This window comes from Ceratotherium simum, chromosome 3 (genome assembly GCF_057802395.1).
Source record: "Ceratotherium simum simum isolate JZ-2026a chromosome 3, ASM5780239v1, whole genome shotgun sequence".
In the NCBI taxonomy this organism is placed as follows: domain Eukaryota; kingdom Metazoa; phylum Chordata; class Mammalia; order Perissodactyla; family Rhinocerotidae; genus Ceratotherium; species Ceratotherium simum.
This window is the reverse complement of record NC_141902.1, coordinates 47,806,909-47,825,364: the sequence shown is the minus strand read 5'-3', so window position 1 is coordinate 47,825,364 and position 18,456 is coordinate 47,806,909. Positions and strand designations below refer to the sequence as shown.

At 36.7% G+C, this 18,456-nt stretch overlaps 1 protein-coding gene across 5 annotated transcripts in view; it reads left to right on the top strand.

The window, feature by feature from the left end:
* Window positions 1-18,456, top strand: part of MYO5A (myosin VA) — a 187,860-nt gene that overhangs the window by 63,638 nt on the left and 105,766 nt on the right. For all 5 annotated transcript variants that reach the window (XM_087427353.1, XM_087427348.1, XM_087427339.1 and 2 more), the window contains 2 exons: window positions 1,086-1,230; window positions 13,986-14,142. In XM_087427353.1, coding sequence (XP_087283479.1) covers window positions 1,086-1,230; window positions 13,986-14,142 — 302 coding nt within the window. The remainder of the gene's footprint in view (window positions 1-1,085; window positions 1,231-13,985; window positions 14,143-18,456) is intronic.

Sequence of the window (18,456 nt, the reverse complement as noted above, 5' to 3'; positions counted from 1 at the left end):
AGCGGTGCATCGGTGCACGCCCGGGATCTGAACCTGGGCCACCAGCAGCGGAATGCGCACACTTAACCGCTAAGCCACGGGGCCGGCCCCTATCCATTTCTTCTAGATTGTCCAATTTGTTGGCATACAGTTTTTCATAGTATTCTCTTATAATCCTTTGTATTTCTGTGGTATCCATTGTAATTTCTCCTGTTTCATTTCTAATTTTATTTATTTGAGCCTTTTCTCTTTTATGTTTTTTCTTACTGGTTGTCTGAATTTCCCACTAGAATATAAGGTCCATGAGCATAAAGATTTGTCTTTTGTTGTTTGCTGTTGTAAACCTAGCACTTATAAAAGACTTGAAACATAGTTGGAGCTGAATAAATATTTGTTGAATGAATGACTTCATTACTTTAATATACACCTACTGTAAAATTTAAGGAAATACCAAAAAAGTATAAAAAAGGAAAAATAATTGCATGTAATTCACCACTGAAAAATAACCAGTATTATGTTGACTTATATCCTATCTGTGTGTATATGTGAGAGAGTATAAATAGATATAAAATTGGAATCAGTCTGTATATAGTTTTGTCTCATGTTTTCCTATGACATTTAATATTCTTTTAAAACACGATTTGCAGTGGTAGCATAATAATCTGTCATATGGTTCTAACAAAATATATTTAACCACTCTCCCTTTATTACATATTTTGTTTGTTTCCACTTTTCACTGTTATGAATAGCATTATGATAAACATCTTTATGTAAAAAACCCTTTGCATGAATCTCTGATTATTTCATTTGGATAAATTTCTAGAAGTGTAATTTTTAGTTTAAATATTATGAAAATATTTAACGTTCTTTTAACATTGCCACAGTTTTTGTTGTTTTAAATAACCTAGTCTAGTTTTTAGATGGTGTTTTAGTTAGGAGTAGGTATAATGGGTTCAGAGGCAAAGACTATGATATATTTTGATCCTTAACAATTTGTTAGTTCAATATTAACTGAAATTGAAACTGTGATTCTCACTTTACCAAGTTTGATATGCCCAGTAGGATATCACTGACTTCTTCTTTTGCTTTTTAACCCCTTTCTCCAGGTATAGTCCTAGTAGCTATAAATCCTTATGAACAGCTGCCTATTTATGGAGAAGATATTATTAATGCATACAGTGGTCAGAACATGGGTGATATGGATCCACATATCTTTGCGGTAGCTGAAGAAGCTTACAAGCAAATGGCCAGGTTGGTGGAAGCTCTCTTTATTATTTCATGACTCTTATTAGATGTGATAATTTCTTCTTTGCTGAGTCACAGATACTTTAAAATACAGTGAATGGCAACTTGTAAATTATTATTAAATAAACAATGCCTTTGGAATTTCATTATGATCCTGGGACTATGCAAGGACAGGTGTTGTGTTTTACAGATGAATGAATCAAGGTTTGGTGATATTGAGTGACTTTCCCAATGTCATTCAGCTAATGAGTGGCAGACCAGAATGAAAAGGCCTAAGAGATGGAAGAAATCTGTATCTTAGAGAATTAACATTGAAGTGTGAATTTTAATGTTAGTATTATGTTCTGGGGCATCAGTGATCCTGAACAGCATCAGCAAAATGTCTTTGATATTAACCATGGAACCCTAACATTTTGAGAGTGAAGAATTGGTGTTGCATGATCATTTCTTGCCATTTTTTTCTTATCAAATGAAGATGTGCCATCTTTACCAGAGGTGAATCCTGGTGTTTCACATTACCAGTGCTCCCAGAGGCCCCTCACATGATCAGGAAGATACAATTCCTTGCTTGTTCAATAGACCTTCATTGAGCACCGTCCAGGCACTGTTCCGGGCACAGGGGACACAGCAGCAAACAGATTAAATTAGACAAAACAGACAAAAATTCTTACCTTCATGAAGTGAAGCGTGATAAACAATAAAAATAAATGTTACACAGCTTGTCACGTATTAATAAGTGCTATCCTGAAAAATAAAGTTAGAAAAGGAGGTAAGAAATGCTAGGCGGGCTGGAGAGTGTATGTGCTAGGCTCAGGGCAAGCCTCGTTGTAAAGCTGCCTTCTTTTTTTTTTTCTAAACTTAAAAAAAAGTAATTTTAGACTTATAAAAAGGTTGGAAAAATAGTACACAGAGTTACCATGTACCCTATATCCAGCTTCCCCAAATATTAACATGTTATATAACCATAGTAAATTATTGAAACCAGGAAATTCACGTTGAGATAATACTATTAACTATCTAAAAACCCTGTTCACAGTTCATCATTTCCCCTCTAATGTCCTTTTTCTGGTCTAGGATCCAGTCTAGAATCATACATTGCACTTTGTTCCGTCTCCTTAGGCTCCTCCAATCTAGGACCATCCATTAGTCTTTCTTTTTCTTTCATGACTTACACTTTTGAGGAATACTAGCCAGTTATCTTGTAGGCCCTGAGGACACAGCAGTGGAAAAATTAGACAAAATAGACATAAAAAAATCTTACCCTCATGAAAGCTTGTTTAAGGTTTTCTCCTGATTAGATTGAGGTTATACGTTTTGGGCAGGAATACCACAGAAGTGATGTTGTACCCTTCATCATATAAAGGAGATACAGGATGCCAATTACTGGGGATGTTAACTTTGATCACTTAGTTAAGGTGGTATCTACCAGATTTCTCTACTATAAAGTTACTATTTTAAAGTTTGAAATTAATAAGTATCTTGTGGGAATATACTTTGAGACTATGCAAATATCCTGTTTCTCATCATACTTTCCCTCCCTAACTTAACATCTGTTGATGATTCTTGCCTGCAACAATTATTACTGTGGTGTTTGCCAAGTGGTCATTTGCTATTTCCATCATTCCTCTACATGAATGAATAGGAATTCTACTCTAAGGAAGAGCTGTTCCTTTCTCTGCATTTATTATTTATTCATTTTTTATTGTATCAATATAGACTCAAGGATGTTTATTTCATTCTATGGATTATTCTCCATTACTATCATTATTTATTTTGTTCGAACTGTCTCAGATTTGGCCATCAGGAGCTCTTTCAAGTGTCCTTTCAACATTCTTCCATCATTTTTTGAGAATTTTCTTACTTTCTAGCACCACGTGGCTCATCTTCTAACTTCCTTGCCTCAACCCTGGAATCAGCCATTTCTTCAAGGAGCCCTGGTTCCTTTTATTGGAGGATGGTACTTAGAAACTGAGATCTGGGTGCTGAGTGTGTTCATTCCTGCTGGGGTATTATTGCCTCTAAGCCCTCTCTGTGCACAGAGCTAGGAAATATATGTTTTCCCACGGCCTCACCAACAGAATATGTTGTCATACTTTTAAATTTTCACCAAACTGACAGGTGAGAAATGGTAACCCAGTGTTGTTTTAATTTGCCTTTCTCTAAATATGAAAGAGTTTGCACATCTTTTTTCTCACACACACACATACACACACATACTCTCATATCTATATCTATTTCTGTGTCTGTCTGTATATATATTAAAGACCATGAATTCATATGCCAATTCCAATCCAATACTACAGTTTTTATTCTTGTTCTCTTTTTCCTTCTTTTAACTCCTTTCCTTGATCTTGAGAAACCTGGCTCTCATTATCCACAATATATTTACTTGTTTGTTCAATCCTAGAATACTCATAAAGTAGTTACAGAAATGCTAACCCGTACCCCTGTGAAAAGCAAATTTACCACTCAAGTGCAGTATTTGTGTCCAATTCATTTTGCCTTTAGCCTTACAGAATATAGTTAAAGTACTGATTTCCAAAGTTACTTAGGTTAGTTCTTTTCTTCCCCACCCACTTTATGAAGTTTATTCAGCCACTTTCCCATATGTGGTCATTTAGATTGTTTTCAACATTTTGCAATTACAAACTGCTACAGTAAACAACCTTCTGCATATCTATTTTTGTATTTTTAGAGATGTAGCTTCAGGTAAGTTGTTAAAAGTGGCATTGCTAGGTCAAAAGGTAGATGTAAAGGTAGTTTTGTTAGGTATTGCCAAATTCCCTCTAGATGAGTTGTACTGGTTTGCATTTCTGCCAATAATATTCAAGAGTGTGTGTTTCCCCAAAGCCTCATTGACAGAATGTGTGGTCTTTCTTTTTAGTTCTTGCCAATCGAATGGTATTTCAATGTTGTTTTCATTTGCATTTCTTTAAATATGAGTGAGTTTGAACATCTTTTCATATGTTTAAGAGCCATTTTATTTATTAGTTTGTTTCTTTGTGAAGTGAATTGTCCATTCATGTCTTCTTCCATTTTTCCATTGTGTTTTTGGCCCATTGATCCTCAATTTTAAGAGTTTTAAAAAATATATTAGGGGCATTAGCCCTTTGCCTGTGGGGTACATTGCAAATATTTCCCCCCAGTTTGTCTGTTTTCTTTTGACTTTGTTTATGGTGTTTTTTTCCATTCATATTTATCAATCTTTTCTTTTATTGCTCTGGATTTTGAGTCATTGTTAGAAAACCTTTCCCTACATCAGGGTAAAAGAGGGATTCATCCATACTTTCTTCTAGTCCTTGTATTGTTTTATAATTTATCTTTAGATCCCCTGTCCCATTGAAGTTTATTCTTTTGTATCATGTGAGATATGGATCTACATTTATCTTTTTTCCAAATGGCTACCCAGTTATCCTAGCATCATTTATTAAGAAACCCATCTTTGCCCCAGTTATTTGAGATGCCACTTTATTATACCCTAAATTTTCTTATGTTCTCAGGTCAATTTCTTGGCTCTATTCTTTTCAGCTCCCTTTATCTATTTATGTCCCAGTACAGCACTACTTTAATTATAGCAGCTTTATAGTATATTTTAATGTCTGGTACCATTAAACCCTCTCATAGTTTGTCTTTTTCATTATTTTCCTGGCTATCCTTGAATGTTTGTTTTTCCATATAGACTTTTCTATCAACTTACCTAACTCCGTAAAACATAAAGCTGTTTTTTGAATAATAACATTAAGGAAAGGAGAAAACAAGCCATTCAGATATCTAGGGGAAGAATATTTCAGGCAGAGAGATCAGTTGCGAGGACCATACAAGGCCTTGTGGACTCTTGCAGGAAATTTTGACTTTTTCTCCGAATGTGGGTTTTGAGCAAAGGAATGGCATGATCTGGCAGCTGGGTTAAAAACTGACCATTGATTCCTGCCAAAAATACATATCCTGAATTTAATCGTGAGGAAACATCAGAAAAACTGAAAACGAGGAACATTCTACAAAATGACTGTATATACTCTTCAAAATTGTCAAGGTCAAAAAAGTCAAAGAAAGGCTGAGGAACTGTTCCTGACTAAAGGAGACGAAAGATACATGCCAATTAAATGCAATGACTATTCTGAATTGAATCCTTGATGATGGGGAGGGAAGGCTATATAGGGGACATTGCTGGATGCTTGATAAAATTAGAATGTAGACTGTGTCTTAAATAATACTATTATATCAGTGTTACATGTCCTGATTTTGATCACTGTAGATATGGAAGAGCATGTCATTGCTCTTAGCAAATATACTCTAAAATATGTAGGAGTCATCATGTCTGTAACCTACTCTCAAATGGTTCAGAAAATGTTATAATAAGAGAAACAGATTAATAAAACAGATGGGCAAAACCTAAACAATTTGTGAATAGTAAAGTGTGTATGGGAGTTCATTTTACTATTTTTTCTATTTTCTGTAAGTTTGAAATCATGTCAAAAGTAAAGTTAGAAAACAAAAACAAAAAGAACAGACTATAGTGGAACAAGGGTGGAATCCAAGTGACTAGTTAGGAGGTTTTTGCATTGATCCAAGCAGGAGGCAATGATAATCTAATTGAAGAGGATAGTAACAGAGATGGTGAGAAGTGGATGGATTCTGGATATATTTTTAAGATAGAATGGACAAAGGCTTGTTGATGTGGGGGTATGAGAGAAAAAGAGGAGTCGAGGATGGCAGCAAGGTGTTTGGTCTGAGCACCTAAAAGGTTGGAGTTGCTATTTACTGAGAGGGAGGAGATTGCAGGAAGAGCAGGTTGTGAATGTGGGGTGGGAGGGTCGGAGTGGGAAGGGGTTGGAGTTCCATTTTAGATCTTCAAGGTTGAAATGGCATTTCAAACCTCTGTCCTCAAAGCAAAACTGACACAAGTGATTCTTCCCCAGTAGATTTATGTCCATTGACAGTAGCGATAACCAGGATCCTTGACTCATGACTCCTTTCTAAACACGCTCCTTCCAGAGAACAAAGCCCTTATAGACTAGCCTCTTAATTTTAATAGTCTTGTTGACTTACAGAGGAGAAAGGCTTAGTGGGCTGATATGTCTGTTTTTCTTCTCATATTCTTGTTTCACATTCTTGCCAGTTTTTTCTCATGCTGGAACTGATTGCTCTCTTATGACCAAATCACGATATTATTTTCCTTAAAACATCAGTTTTTTTCCCTTTTGTTTTCTTAAAACCAGGTAATACTGATTGCTTTAATTTGGTATATTTTCTCTCTATTGTGAATGGTAGAGGAAATAAATTTTATTGACTAGGTTTCATTTATGGGTTTTCTTGAAATAAATTAGATAGTTATATGCATAATCTTGGTATAATGTAAAAGATATCTGTACTAGTCACAGCTCCGTCAATAAATAACTATATAAGCTTAAATCTCCTGGGTCTCAGTTTTATCATTTATAAATTGGAGCAATTTCAGTGGATGGTCTAGCTTTACATTTATAGTGTTCTGTGGTATGCATTTGTTACCTTTCTGTTTCACGGAGACTAATGCATAAGCATTTTCCTCTTTCTAGTTGAGGGCGGACTGTGGTAAGGAGCTGTGTAGCAAAGCAAAAGGAGCACGGTATAGACTGGCCCCTGGAAATCAGGAGCTGTGGCATGTATGGCAGCCCAGCTCTGCTCTAAGCCTGGATAAGCCATCTAACTTCTCTGTGTTACTGTTTCCTCCAATGAGGAAAAGATAATATCTGTTGTGCTTACTTCAGAGGTGAAAATTTTATTAGATGATAAACATAAAAGCACTTTGAAAAATACTAAGTAGTATTCAAATATAAGCTGTTCTATCATCACAGTCTTCATCGTTATGGAGTCTCATGTCTGCATTCTCTCTTCATCTACTTTAGCCACTCCTCTGGTTGTATCCCTCCTGACTCTATTGCCAAGCCTTTCCTTAAGGTGGCCCCTTTCGTTTGGTTAGGCAGTCTCTGAATGCATCACTGTTCTGACGTTCATTGGCCAAGTGGATGCTGGCTATTATAAATTATAAAATCTCTCCTGTTACCAGCTGTGACTCAGCTGCCATGTGGTACCAAGTATCATATTTATGCACATAGACTTGAAGTAGTACATGCTACCTGATAAGGAATTTTATGTATAACATATAAAGGTGGATTAACTTACATTAATTAATAGCTACCATGTTTAGATGCCTACTATGTGCCAAGCATAGTATCAGGCATGTTACCTCTAATCTTCATTACATCCCCAGGAGCAGACATCATCACCCCTGCTTTACAGGTGAGGAAACTGAGGAGAGTAACTTATTCAGGCTGTCATGCTAATAAATGGTATCTGGGTGCTGAGATTCTAATCCAGCTCTGAGACTCCAAAGCCTTTCTTCTTTGTCATTTAATTTTCTTACTTTCGACTACACAGCCCTATTCAAACATGTCTATTCCCTCAGATTAACATTGTATATTTCTATTTCTGTACCTTTTATTCAGCCTAGAATGTCCTTCTACATGCTCCTTTATCTGCCTGATTTCTGTTTATTCTTCATGATCCCACTCAAGTTTTACTTTGAGACCACTTCAGCTCCTGGTAAATGATTCCTCTTCAGAATTCATTATTATATAAATTTGGGGCTTACTGAGTACTATCTACCCCATAAAGTTGTAGTAGGAATAAAATCTAATAAGTAGGAGTCTATAATAAAGTTATAAACAAATATAATTGGCTATTTCTGTTATTGCATCTTTATATTAACCTCATGGGCTCTGTACTGATGGAACAGAAAAGTCAGGTTGACATGAGAGGATCTGACAGCCATGGACAGTCTTCTCAGCAGGAACTGAATGACCTCAGCATGTATCTCTAGGGAACACTTATTTTCATTTCCTGAATAGTCTCTCTGCCTCTCTAAAGCACAGCTTTCACCAGTGCCAGCATACTGTTTTATAGTAAATATTTACACTTTAAAAATAATACTAAATATTGTCATTGTGAACTCATTGTCTAGTATCAACTTTAGAGTTTAAATGCTTTCTTCTTGGCATTGACCAAAAGCAGAAATCTTGGAGCAGACAGCTTGATTTTCACGAGTGATAATAATGTAGAAAAAACCTACCACTTCTGTAACAAGAGAGAGAGATTAGAGCCTCAAGTGAAGCCACATTTTTAAGTCACCACAGTAAAAACACAGCTTTGGAAGAAAGCATTATTCTAACTTAATATTCTCTCTTTTTAACCAGGGATCAAATAAGGGAGACACACTTAGATTGATTTCCTGCAAAAAAGTAAAACTCTAGATTTTGTTTCACAAGAACACGTTCACTTATTAGCTAAAAATTAGACGTAGATGCTTGTACACTTAACTAAAGTATATGGCCACACTCAGTGGGTGGTTATCAGAGAGTAAATATCAGCATAAGTGGATATATTAAAGTGTGTTCTGCGTGAGTCAGGTCTGAGGCTGGCATTACTTAGTTTCCTCATTAATAACCTGGATGTGAGTGGAAAGTATGCTCATTAAGTTTGCAGAGGACAAGTTGATGGTCTTAGAAGATATGAATAGTATTCAATATGACCATGAAAAACTAGAGAGATTACTTTTTTTAAAGGGTAAAATTCAGAAGGACAATCTGTAAAATAATACGCCTGATACAAAATGAAAACTTAATAGACATAAAATGAAGAAAGGCTGGACAGACCAAATAGATACAGATATAGATACTAAGTAGATATACTGAGGACCACAGGAGGAAAATAAGATGTAATACCTCTCTTTTTCATCAACCCAGAGTGGATATTCTATCCTTGAATAATTTTTTTCTGGGGTTTCAGGTGCCTCTACATAGTTTAATTCCCGTTGCCTTCTTATACAACCTAGTTTTCTCCTAATTATCATGTCAGAGTCAATTCAGGCATCGTCTTCTCTAGAAAACATTTCTTCACATCCCCTCCTCACTTCTCCCACTAATTCCGTACCCTTCCTCCGTGCTTTCATCATATCCTGGATAGAGCTCTTTTCTAGCAATTGCTCCACTGTATTTTAACTGTGTACTTTTCAGTCTCTCTCAATAGGCTATAACATTAGAGTCTTTTGTCTTCATAAGGTGCTTGGCACATTGTGGCTGCTCATTACGTGTTATATGAATGAACGAAGCAGTATTTTTTCAAGTGGGGCTTTTAGTTCACATTAGAGCCTCTGGAACCACCATTGACTGAAACAGGTCAGAGGAGCTCACCTCTATTTCAGGGCACCTAGTACCCAGGGTATTTAGGATCATTGTAGAGGCCCTTGAGAGGACTGGCCAAGCCAGAAATCATAAATTTGGTTCATGCCTCCTTAGGATGCTCCAGATTGATCTCTGTTTGATAAAGAGTGGAGAATATCTGTTCCTTAACTTGGTTTTATCAGGCCCTTGAAGTGATATCTACATCCCAAAAGTAGAAAGAATGTTCTTGTGATGTAAGTACAAGAGCACCCAAAAGGATTATGAATAGTGGCTGATCAGCCAATCAAAATTTCAAAGAGCAATAAATTATTATTTACATGTATGTAACAATCTAAAGCCCACGGCTCAAATGAATAGAAGAGGGTAGACTCTGATATTCACCTTGAAATCGTAACATTTTTATCCCTGATGTTTTTGTCTGTTTTCTCCACATCTCTATCATACTCTTCTTGTTCTTCCCTTTGTATGTCTCTGTTATGTATTACCCTTCTCCCTTCTGTGTCTCTACTTGACTCCTTTCTTCTGCCTGTCTCTGCTCTTGTCCTGTCTTTTTGACATTTCTTCCTATGCCCACATAGAACTGAAAAACATTTTAAAGACTTTATTGTACTTATTTTATAAAGATTTCTATTTCCTGTTCTTAATTTAAAAGCAGGTGAATGGATTATTTTATATTTTTTTTCTTTGTAGCCATTTATTGATTCTGGCCATCTCAGATTCAGGGGTCCTCCAGAGAAGAAACGTTGCCATTTCAAATATAGCCATTCAAAACCATCTGAGTATCTGTAGGCCTGTCCTGTTCCAATTGTCTTTGGTCCCAGATGTTTACCTCGGCTTAGAGTGCAGGCTATGGCCAGTCCAACATTTGAAAAATCACCTCCAGAGTTAGACTTTTAGACAATAGTACTTAAGAATTTTAGAGGGACTTTAGATGCTATTTAATCTTAAAGATGAGGGAACTGTGACCCAGAGAGGTCGTGCAATTGCTCAAAGCCATGAAGCTGGTGAATGACAGATCTAGCACTAGAACCTGGATTCAGAGAAGTTTATATAATGGAAGAGTGGTACTTATTTATATATTGGAGTGCTCTACTTGGCTTGGGAAAGAAGGGAAGCCTCTCTGCAAAAGGTTAGGGAAATAGAAGAAATAATAAAGTCCCTTAAAAAACATTTAAAAACTGTTGGTCATGTGGATCCAGGATCCTAAATCCTGGAAAAGAAAATCTATCTGGCTTGTGCTTGAGGTCAGTGTGCATATATGTGTGTTTGTATAAATCTCTGGGATTCGTTTGAACAATCCTTGATCTTATTGCTTTTAATATTTTTCTTCTTCTTCACATTATAGGAAAGGGCTATTACATATGAATTTTTAGATTTTTCGATACAACGTTTTGTCATTAAGACTGAAATAGCTTTTCAAAGGCAGTACAGTTTAGGATAGCAATTCCCATTAATATTTTATTTTCATCAGACTAGTGGAAGCCTCCTCACCTTGTTTGCAATTGGAAGGAGTGCTGGGAGAATTTTGTCACGTTAGCTATCACACAGGGTGTAGTGACCGAACTGATCGTACAGGAATTAGGAAGAAATCATTTTTCTAATCGTATATTAGAAGAGAATAAAAAAACTGCTGATACTGTCCCTTTGATTAATGTATCGAAAAATATAAATTCTGAGCATGTTTTAAATGACTAAAAGAAAGGACATTGGACCACAATGAGAACTGTTTTATGAGAGTGATTTATCTTAAAATCAGTCATGAATGAAGACAGGCAATGGGAGTATCCAGTTTAGTCTACAAATTCAAATAAAAAGGAAATGAGATGGTGAGTATGAGGATCAAAGATGTTTCATAAAAATGAGGATTATGTGCAAGCTTGTACTATAAGAATTAAACATTCCATAGTGTGTCACCTAGGTCCTCCTCATTTTCCCCACAATATGGAAGTCGCACGTCAGGAACAGGCTGCTATATGGCCCTGGTAGTGGGATGTGAACGTACTTAATCAGGCCTGAATTGGGTACTCCCACTGTATTTTTCCAAGTCCGTAAAATAAGGCAGTGACCCTCATTTCTCAAAGTAAAAGAACCTTTTCCTTAGAAAAGTCCTAAATTTCTACTTTGAAAATTTATTACCAAGTACTGTTGATTTCACCACTTTGGTGTCTCTTAAACCCATCTGCCTCTCTCAATCACGACCATCACAACCTTTGTTCAGACTTTCATAATTTTTCATCTGGAGCCCCTGCTACCCATACTCCACCTTGCTGCCAAAGGGATTTTACTAATTGGATTCTAGTCATTTTCTGTCTAAAACCCTGCAGTGGCACTCCATGACCTTTAGGTAAACTTCAAATGCCTCAACATCTCAAGTAAGACCTTTATGATCCGGTTCTTGCTAACCTCTGCAACCTTATCTGTCATTACTCCATGTTCCAACCAAACTGAATTATCTGCTGTTTCCTAACTTCCCATGCATCTGAGCATTTACGTTATCTCCTTTCTCTGGAATGTTCCCCTCCTAACTTCCTCATTCCTTGCTTGCTTTTTCCTACTCATCTTTCTTGGCCTTGCTCAGGTATCATCTCCAGGAAGCCTTCCCTAATCAGCTCTTCCTCCTCCCAGTGCCTCATCACATGTATTATAATCCTGAATTACTAGTCTGTCTTTCCTATTAGACCATCAACTACTTGAGGACATAGATCATGGCTTATTTAACCTATATCTTTGATATTTAGCACAATGTTTGGCATGTAGTAGGTGTTTGATAAATATTTGTTGGATAAATAAATCTCTTTTATTTTTTTTATTTTTATTTTTTTGTGAGGAAGATCAGACCTGAGCTAACATCCATGCTAATCCTCCTCTTTTTGCTGAGGAATACCGGCTCTGAGCCAACATCTATTGCCAATCCTCCTCCTTTTTTGTCCCCCAAAGCCCCAGTAGATAGTTGTATGTCATAGTTGCACATCCTTCCAGTTGCTGTATGTGGGACGCGGCCTCAGCATGGCTGGAGAAGTGGTGCGTCGGTCTGAACGTGGGCTGCCAGTAGCAGAGCGCACGCACTTAACCGCTAAGCCACAGGGCCGGCCCAATAAATCTCTTTTAAAAGATAAAAAGATCGTATTCTGTAGTGGAATAACCTCCCCATCTTGTGGCCTTATAGGATAGTTCCATTAAAAACCTTTGAAGTCATCTTGTCTCTTTGTAAATTAAGGGCACAAATAATACCTCCTTTATGTAGTTGCTCAGCTATTTTGATGAATTAAAGCTGACTGCTAGTTTCATCTCAGGAAGTAGAAGTTTTCTGCTTCTGTCCTAGTAGAAATCATAGCCAAAGTAGAGAGATTTATTCCTAGGCTAGGTTGCTCACTGAAGTTCTGTTTACTTATAGTCAATACACATTTATTGAGCATTTTGGGTGTATTAGAATCTGGACTAAGTGCTGAATATTAAAGGTAAAGATGACATGGGTCCATATCCTCAAAGAAGTGATAGTCTTATGAGCAAGTTCATCTCTTAGAGTTTTTGAGTCACTGTGTGAATGAATTAAAGATGTAATAGTAGATAGTCTTAGAGTTCTGACATATTTGAGTGAATCAGCCAGCAAATGAACCATTTCTTCTCTGGTAATAAGGATACTTTGATAGGAACTGGAGTTTGTGGGAGACACTACTTTATGGAATCTTAGCTGGTAGGCACTTTGTAATATTAATTAAATAGGATTTTCTCTAAATTCCTTTGCTGTGTCTCCTTTCTCTTCTGAGGTGGTTGACAATAGTACTGTAATATACCAGAATAATTCTCTAGGAATGAAATAATATGGTTGAGATATGTACACAAAAAATTCAGAGACCTTCTATTACAGATTCGTCCTTAGATGTGATGTTCTTTAATTTAATGCTTGATATCTTCTTCTCCCTCTCTGTTCATTGTTTTAAATTGTTATTTTATTTATTTTTTTTCTGCCAAAGCCCCAGTAGATAGTTGTATGTCATAGTTGCACATCCTTCTAGTTGCTGTATGTGGGACTTGGCCTCAGCATGACCGGAGAAGCGGTGTGTCGGTGTGCACCCGGGATCCGAACCCGGGCCTCCAGTAGCGGAGCGCGCACACTTAACCGCTAAGCCATGGGGCTGGCCCTCTCTGTTCATTGTTAAAGTAGTTATTATTATTATATTATTTTTTTGATGAGGAAGATTGTCCCTGAGCTAACATCTGTACCCATCTTCCTCTATTTTGTATGTGAGACGCTGCCACAGCATGGCGTGATGAGCAGTGTGCAGGTCCATGCCTGGAATCCGAACCCAGGAACCCTGGGCCGCTGAAGTGGAGTGCGTGAACCCAACCATTATGCCACTGGGCCGGCCCCTAAGTAGTTATTTTTATTAGGAAATATTATTCTTATGTTCCTTCCCACATTGTTGCATGTATGAACCAGCAGAAACTCACCATGGCTCATTGAGGAGAACACAGAGGAAATAATGTTAATCACATTCAGAAGCGGGCAGTACTGTCAGTTACTTTTCTTTTGTTTTACAGAGATGAACGAAATCAGTCCATCATTGTAAGTGGAGAGTCTGGGGCAGGAAAAACAGTCTCAGCTAAGTATGCCATGCGATACTTTGCAACTGTAAGTGGTTCTGCCAGTGAAGCCAATGTTGAGGAAAAGGTCTTGGCCTCCAACCCCATCATGGAGGTAAGACAGTGGCAGCCTTGGCCTTGTTACTATTTTCTCTTGTTAAGAATAGTGCTCAAAAAAATTGATTGATACAGCACATGTCAGAGAGTCTGGGATCTCCCAGCCACTGAAAATAGGAAAATACTTTTCTACATGTTAGTAAGAGATCTAAGAAAAGTAAAAATTCAGTAGGTTAGGTATTTTTATTAAAGTCCAGCTATAGAGGAATCTACTTTATCCATAATCCTGCATTTTTAACCTGCCATTGAATTGTTGCCTCTAGATAGCTGGCAGTGGTACTTCATTTTCTAAAATTTCTTTCCTCCTAGTTAATTAACTCATATCTATTGCTTCTGGTACTAGAAGTGTAAGTTACTCATTTCCCCCCAATCCTGAGTTCTTATTTAAGCTCCTTCCAAAACACAGGATTCGCTATGCTCAAACATGAATTAATTTCATTGTTCCTTTGCCCACATTTCATTTTCTGTACTTGGTACAACTGTTTAGCTATAAGTTTTTATTTTTTTCCAGATTTGAACAATGAACTTAAATCATGATCTTGTAGACATTTTTCTTGTTTCTGTCAAGCACATCACAGAGCTTTAGGTTAGAAAAAGTAATTCAATAACTACGAATTCTTGAGAAAGGAAGAACTATGAAAAGATGTCCTTTCAGAAGTGGAATATATATACAAGGTAGAAATGCTTATGCCAAGGAAAATGGACCTATTTGTGTGAGAATTTGAGTATTTTAAGATTTGTAACTAGAGAACTATTTGTCTATTAATATGATTTCAGTTACAGTTTTGTAAGTAGTCCCATTAAATGGAGAAAAATAAGTCTCATTAAATGGAGAGAAATTAGTTTGGACATGCAGAAACAAACTTTATTAAAAATTCAAATCAGCATTTTTTGTTCCTTTCTTTTTCCTTTGTCAAGCCTTATTTGTCACCCAAACACAGATGGAGTTTTAAACTGGCCTGGTGCACCTGTGGTACAAGTAATTTTTGCAATGATCAGTCCAGAGGTAACTGTGCCTGGTTTGCAGTGCTGTGTGTGACTCTTCAGAGCAGAATGCTGTGACCCTTACAGCCCTACAGTGCCTACAGGGCTGCCCCCTAGAACAGCAGGACTTCTGTTCTTGGTGTCTAGAGGACAAGATATGCTGGGGAAGTCAAGAGGCCTCCTGGGCTGGGTGCACTATAGAAAGAGAACTGGGCAAGTTTTCTGAAAAAGCATAGACAGGAGGAAACAGATATTTGTGCCAAAAGAGACTAGTAAAGATTTCGAGCAAATATTAAAATTTTGAAAGAATTTAAGTTGCAGATGTAGTGGTGGATACCACTGGTGTTAGTATTGGGGAAGTACAATCTGTGGAGCCAATTTTTGGTTTTGGGTCAGAAAATAACAAGGCTTTGCTTCCTACCATTATTTTGACTGTTTTTGGTCATGACACTGAATTCTTGGTATTTGGCAATTGTTTAGGCCATCTTTAGTCCCTAATGTTAGAATATCCCAAAGTGTTGATTGTGATGGTATCAGGGAATCCCATCTCTTCTGGCCTGAACTGGATAATAACATGAATCTGGAATGAACCTTCTAGAATATGTCAAGTTGAAAGAAATATTTTTGTGACCTTGCTATATTATCTTTCAAAAAATAGCTGCATTGGTTTTTCTACAACACAAATTTGAGTTGTGTTAGTAGGAGTGATATTAAAAATTTGGAATGCCACAGATAATATTTTTTCATATGCATTTGTAAGGAATTTACCCTGTTTGCTAGGATGAACAAAAAAAAATAAAGGCATCAGTTATGCTTAGCTACTTCCTTCTATATTATTGTTAGTTTCTTTACAGGAATTTGGAGTAAGAAAATTTAATAAAGAGAGAACTAATTTTCAACAACTACAAATGAGGGCATCCTAGTTTGAAAGATTAAAATGGAATATGGGGCTGAAGAATGGTGACAAAGGGTTTCCAGTTACAGGAAGAAAACCTAGGTCAAATATTGGATATGTGGCCTAGAAAATTTAAACTTGCCTCAAGACTATGTCTCTATATCAGAGCCCTTTACTGTGATGTCAAGAAAGGCATGTCTGGTCTCCAGTGATCTGCTGAAACTCTTCATTGAATAATGAGCATCCTACACGGTTTACATCACAGCCCAGTGGCTAATGGGATTTGCACATTATCCTTTAGAAAGCAAGCTTCTCATCCTTAGCATAGGCTCCTTTTGCAAAATACGAATGATGTAAAGAGAAATGATTCTTTTTTGGTCTATGTTATCACGTTTTCTTTTTCTCCTGGAATTTTCATCCTAAAATGGGGACAGGGAAGATTCTTGGGACACACTGGGTCTTAATAGATTTTTTTTATCTTCAATAACCATAGTTGAAGATTTTCATCTCAATTTATTAAAGAAGAGTAACTCACTCAACATTTCACTGAAATCAATAGTAAAATCAAGACCACAAAATTTCTCCTTTCCTTTAGCAATTTCTTGCTGATTGAAAGGAAAATAGCGTTAAGGGAGGCTGTTGTAAATACAGTACTTATAAGGCAGAGGAATCAGTTAGGAGGAATGGACAAAAGGTACCGTTTATATATAGAACCTTCTTTCAATATTAGGTTCAAGGCTTAGAATCATATAATTTTATTTTTGAAAAGAACACTAGAGCTCATCCATCTTAATCAGTTTACACTTGGGACACAGTGCTCCTCAGAGGATTAAATGATGGCCAGTTGGTAGTAGGACCTGATTGGTTACCCAGATGTTCAGACTTCTATTTACTTTGCTCCTTCTACCATTCTTTGCTCTACATTTAAATACCTTTTACTTAAAGACAAGGGGGTCTGTTTCAGCCCTGGCCTACTCACTGGTTCTCACAGAGTGTAGTATTGGTTTGGCAAGTTGGCCCCTCTGACTCCACTCTGAGTAGAAGGGAGAGAGATGACATATGGAAGGTGGATTACGAGTTAGGGAGGGAGGAGAAGCTGTGGACCACCCTTCCCCAACTTGCTTAGTTGCTGGCAGGAAAGTGCTTAGGACAGTGTCTGGTAAGCACTCAATAACTATTACTAACTATTACTGCTGCTGCCACTGCTACTATAGGTAACCCTTCATCTGCTCTTTGATGGAATGTTGTGTTGAAAGAAAGTTGTGCGTTTATCATTAATTTCCTTTTCTAAACAAAATAAAAATAATAGGACTATATGGAGACTTTCTTTTATGCTTTTTGTAATATCAAGAAGGGGAATATCTGAGTAACTGTCTATGTTGTTAAATTATCTTAGGCTACATTAGATCACTGTTATTTTGCTGGGAAGATAGCTTTGTGTCATTCTTAACATTTAAAATGTTAATCTGAAATATAGCAGTGTTCTCATTGCCAAAACAAAATAGGACAGTGCCTGCCCTGTATTTGAGAGACTGAAAATACATTTTCTTTGATTGATCAGAGAATCTAATGTGTTGACTTTTTTGACTGTGTTACTACTGTTTTCATCACTTATATTTGTATTGCTTTTGAAGCATTTTCACCTCTTTCTCTCTGCTATGGTTTCAATATACTAATATTGGTAGTCACAGGCTTCGCACAAGTAAAAGATATTAATCTTATATGAAATTATTTTATTAAACATTTAACATATGTGTTATGTATGCACTTGCTTTTCTAACTACACCATGTTTTTTGCTTTGCCTTGAAGAAAAATTTATAGAAGCATGTTACCCAAATTAGAAAGCAGTACATATGCCATTTTAATTTTTAAGACTGTAAAAAAAAATTAGCAGAAAGTTACATTCTCTGCATTCTATAGCAGATGTTTTGCAAGTTAGATACAACTGTCAAAATCTAAAGCAAATTTTACTGTCTCTGGTTTCTGAAAGTGGCTTTAAATTGAGTGAGTAATTACTAATACTCCACAAAAAGTAGTCCAAGTGGGCCTTTGTTGTCACAAGATAAGATGATAGAGACTTCTGGCTAAAGAGACCCTGAACACCAGAGCAGCATTTCCAGGAAAATATTAATTTGACTTAACCAGCTTATTTACATAAAACAGACTAAGTTTTTCAAGAAATCAAAACCCTGGCGTTTAACTAAGAGGGCTTGTGCCTTGGCAGCAGCCAGTCCCATCCATTCTCTTTCTTTGCTGGTATGAATGAGTGTGTTCAGATACCACAAATGGTGTATGAAAACCTCCCAGCTGCTGGGTTCAGGTTTACTGTATCTGAAAATCATTTGTGTGAGAATAACAAGGCAGATACAAACTATTAGTGTGTATTTGTGTGGTTGTGCAGTGGGCAAAGCGTACACTTGTGCCTGCAGGGA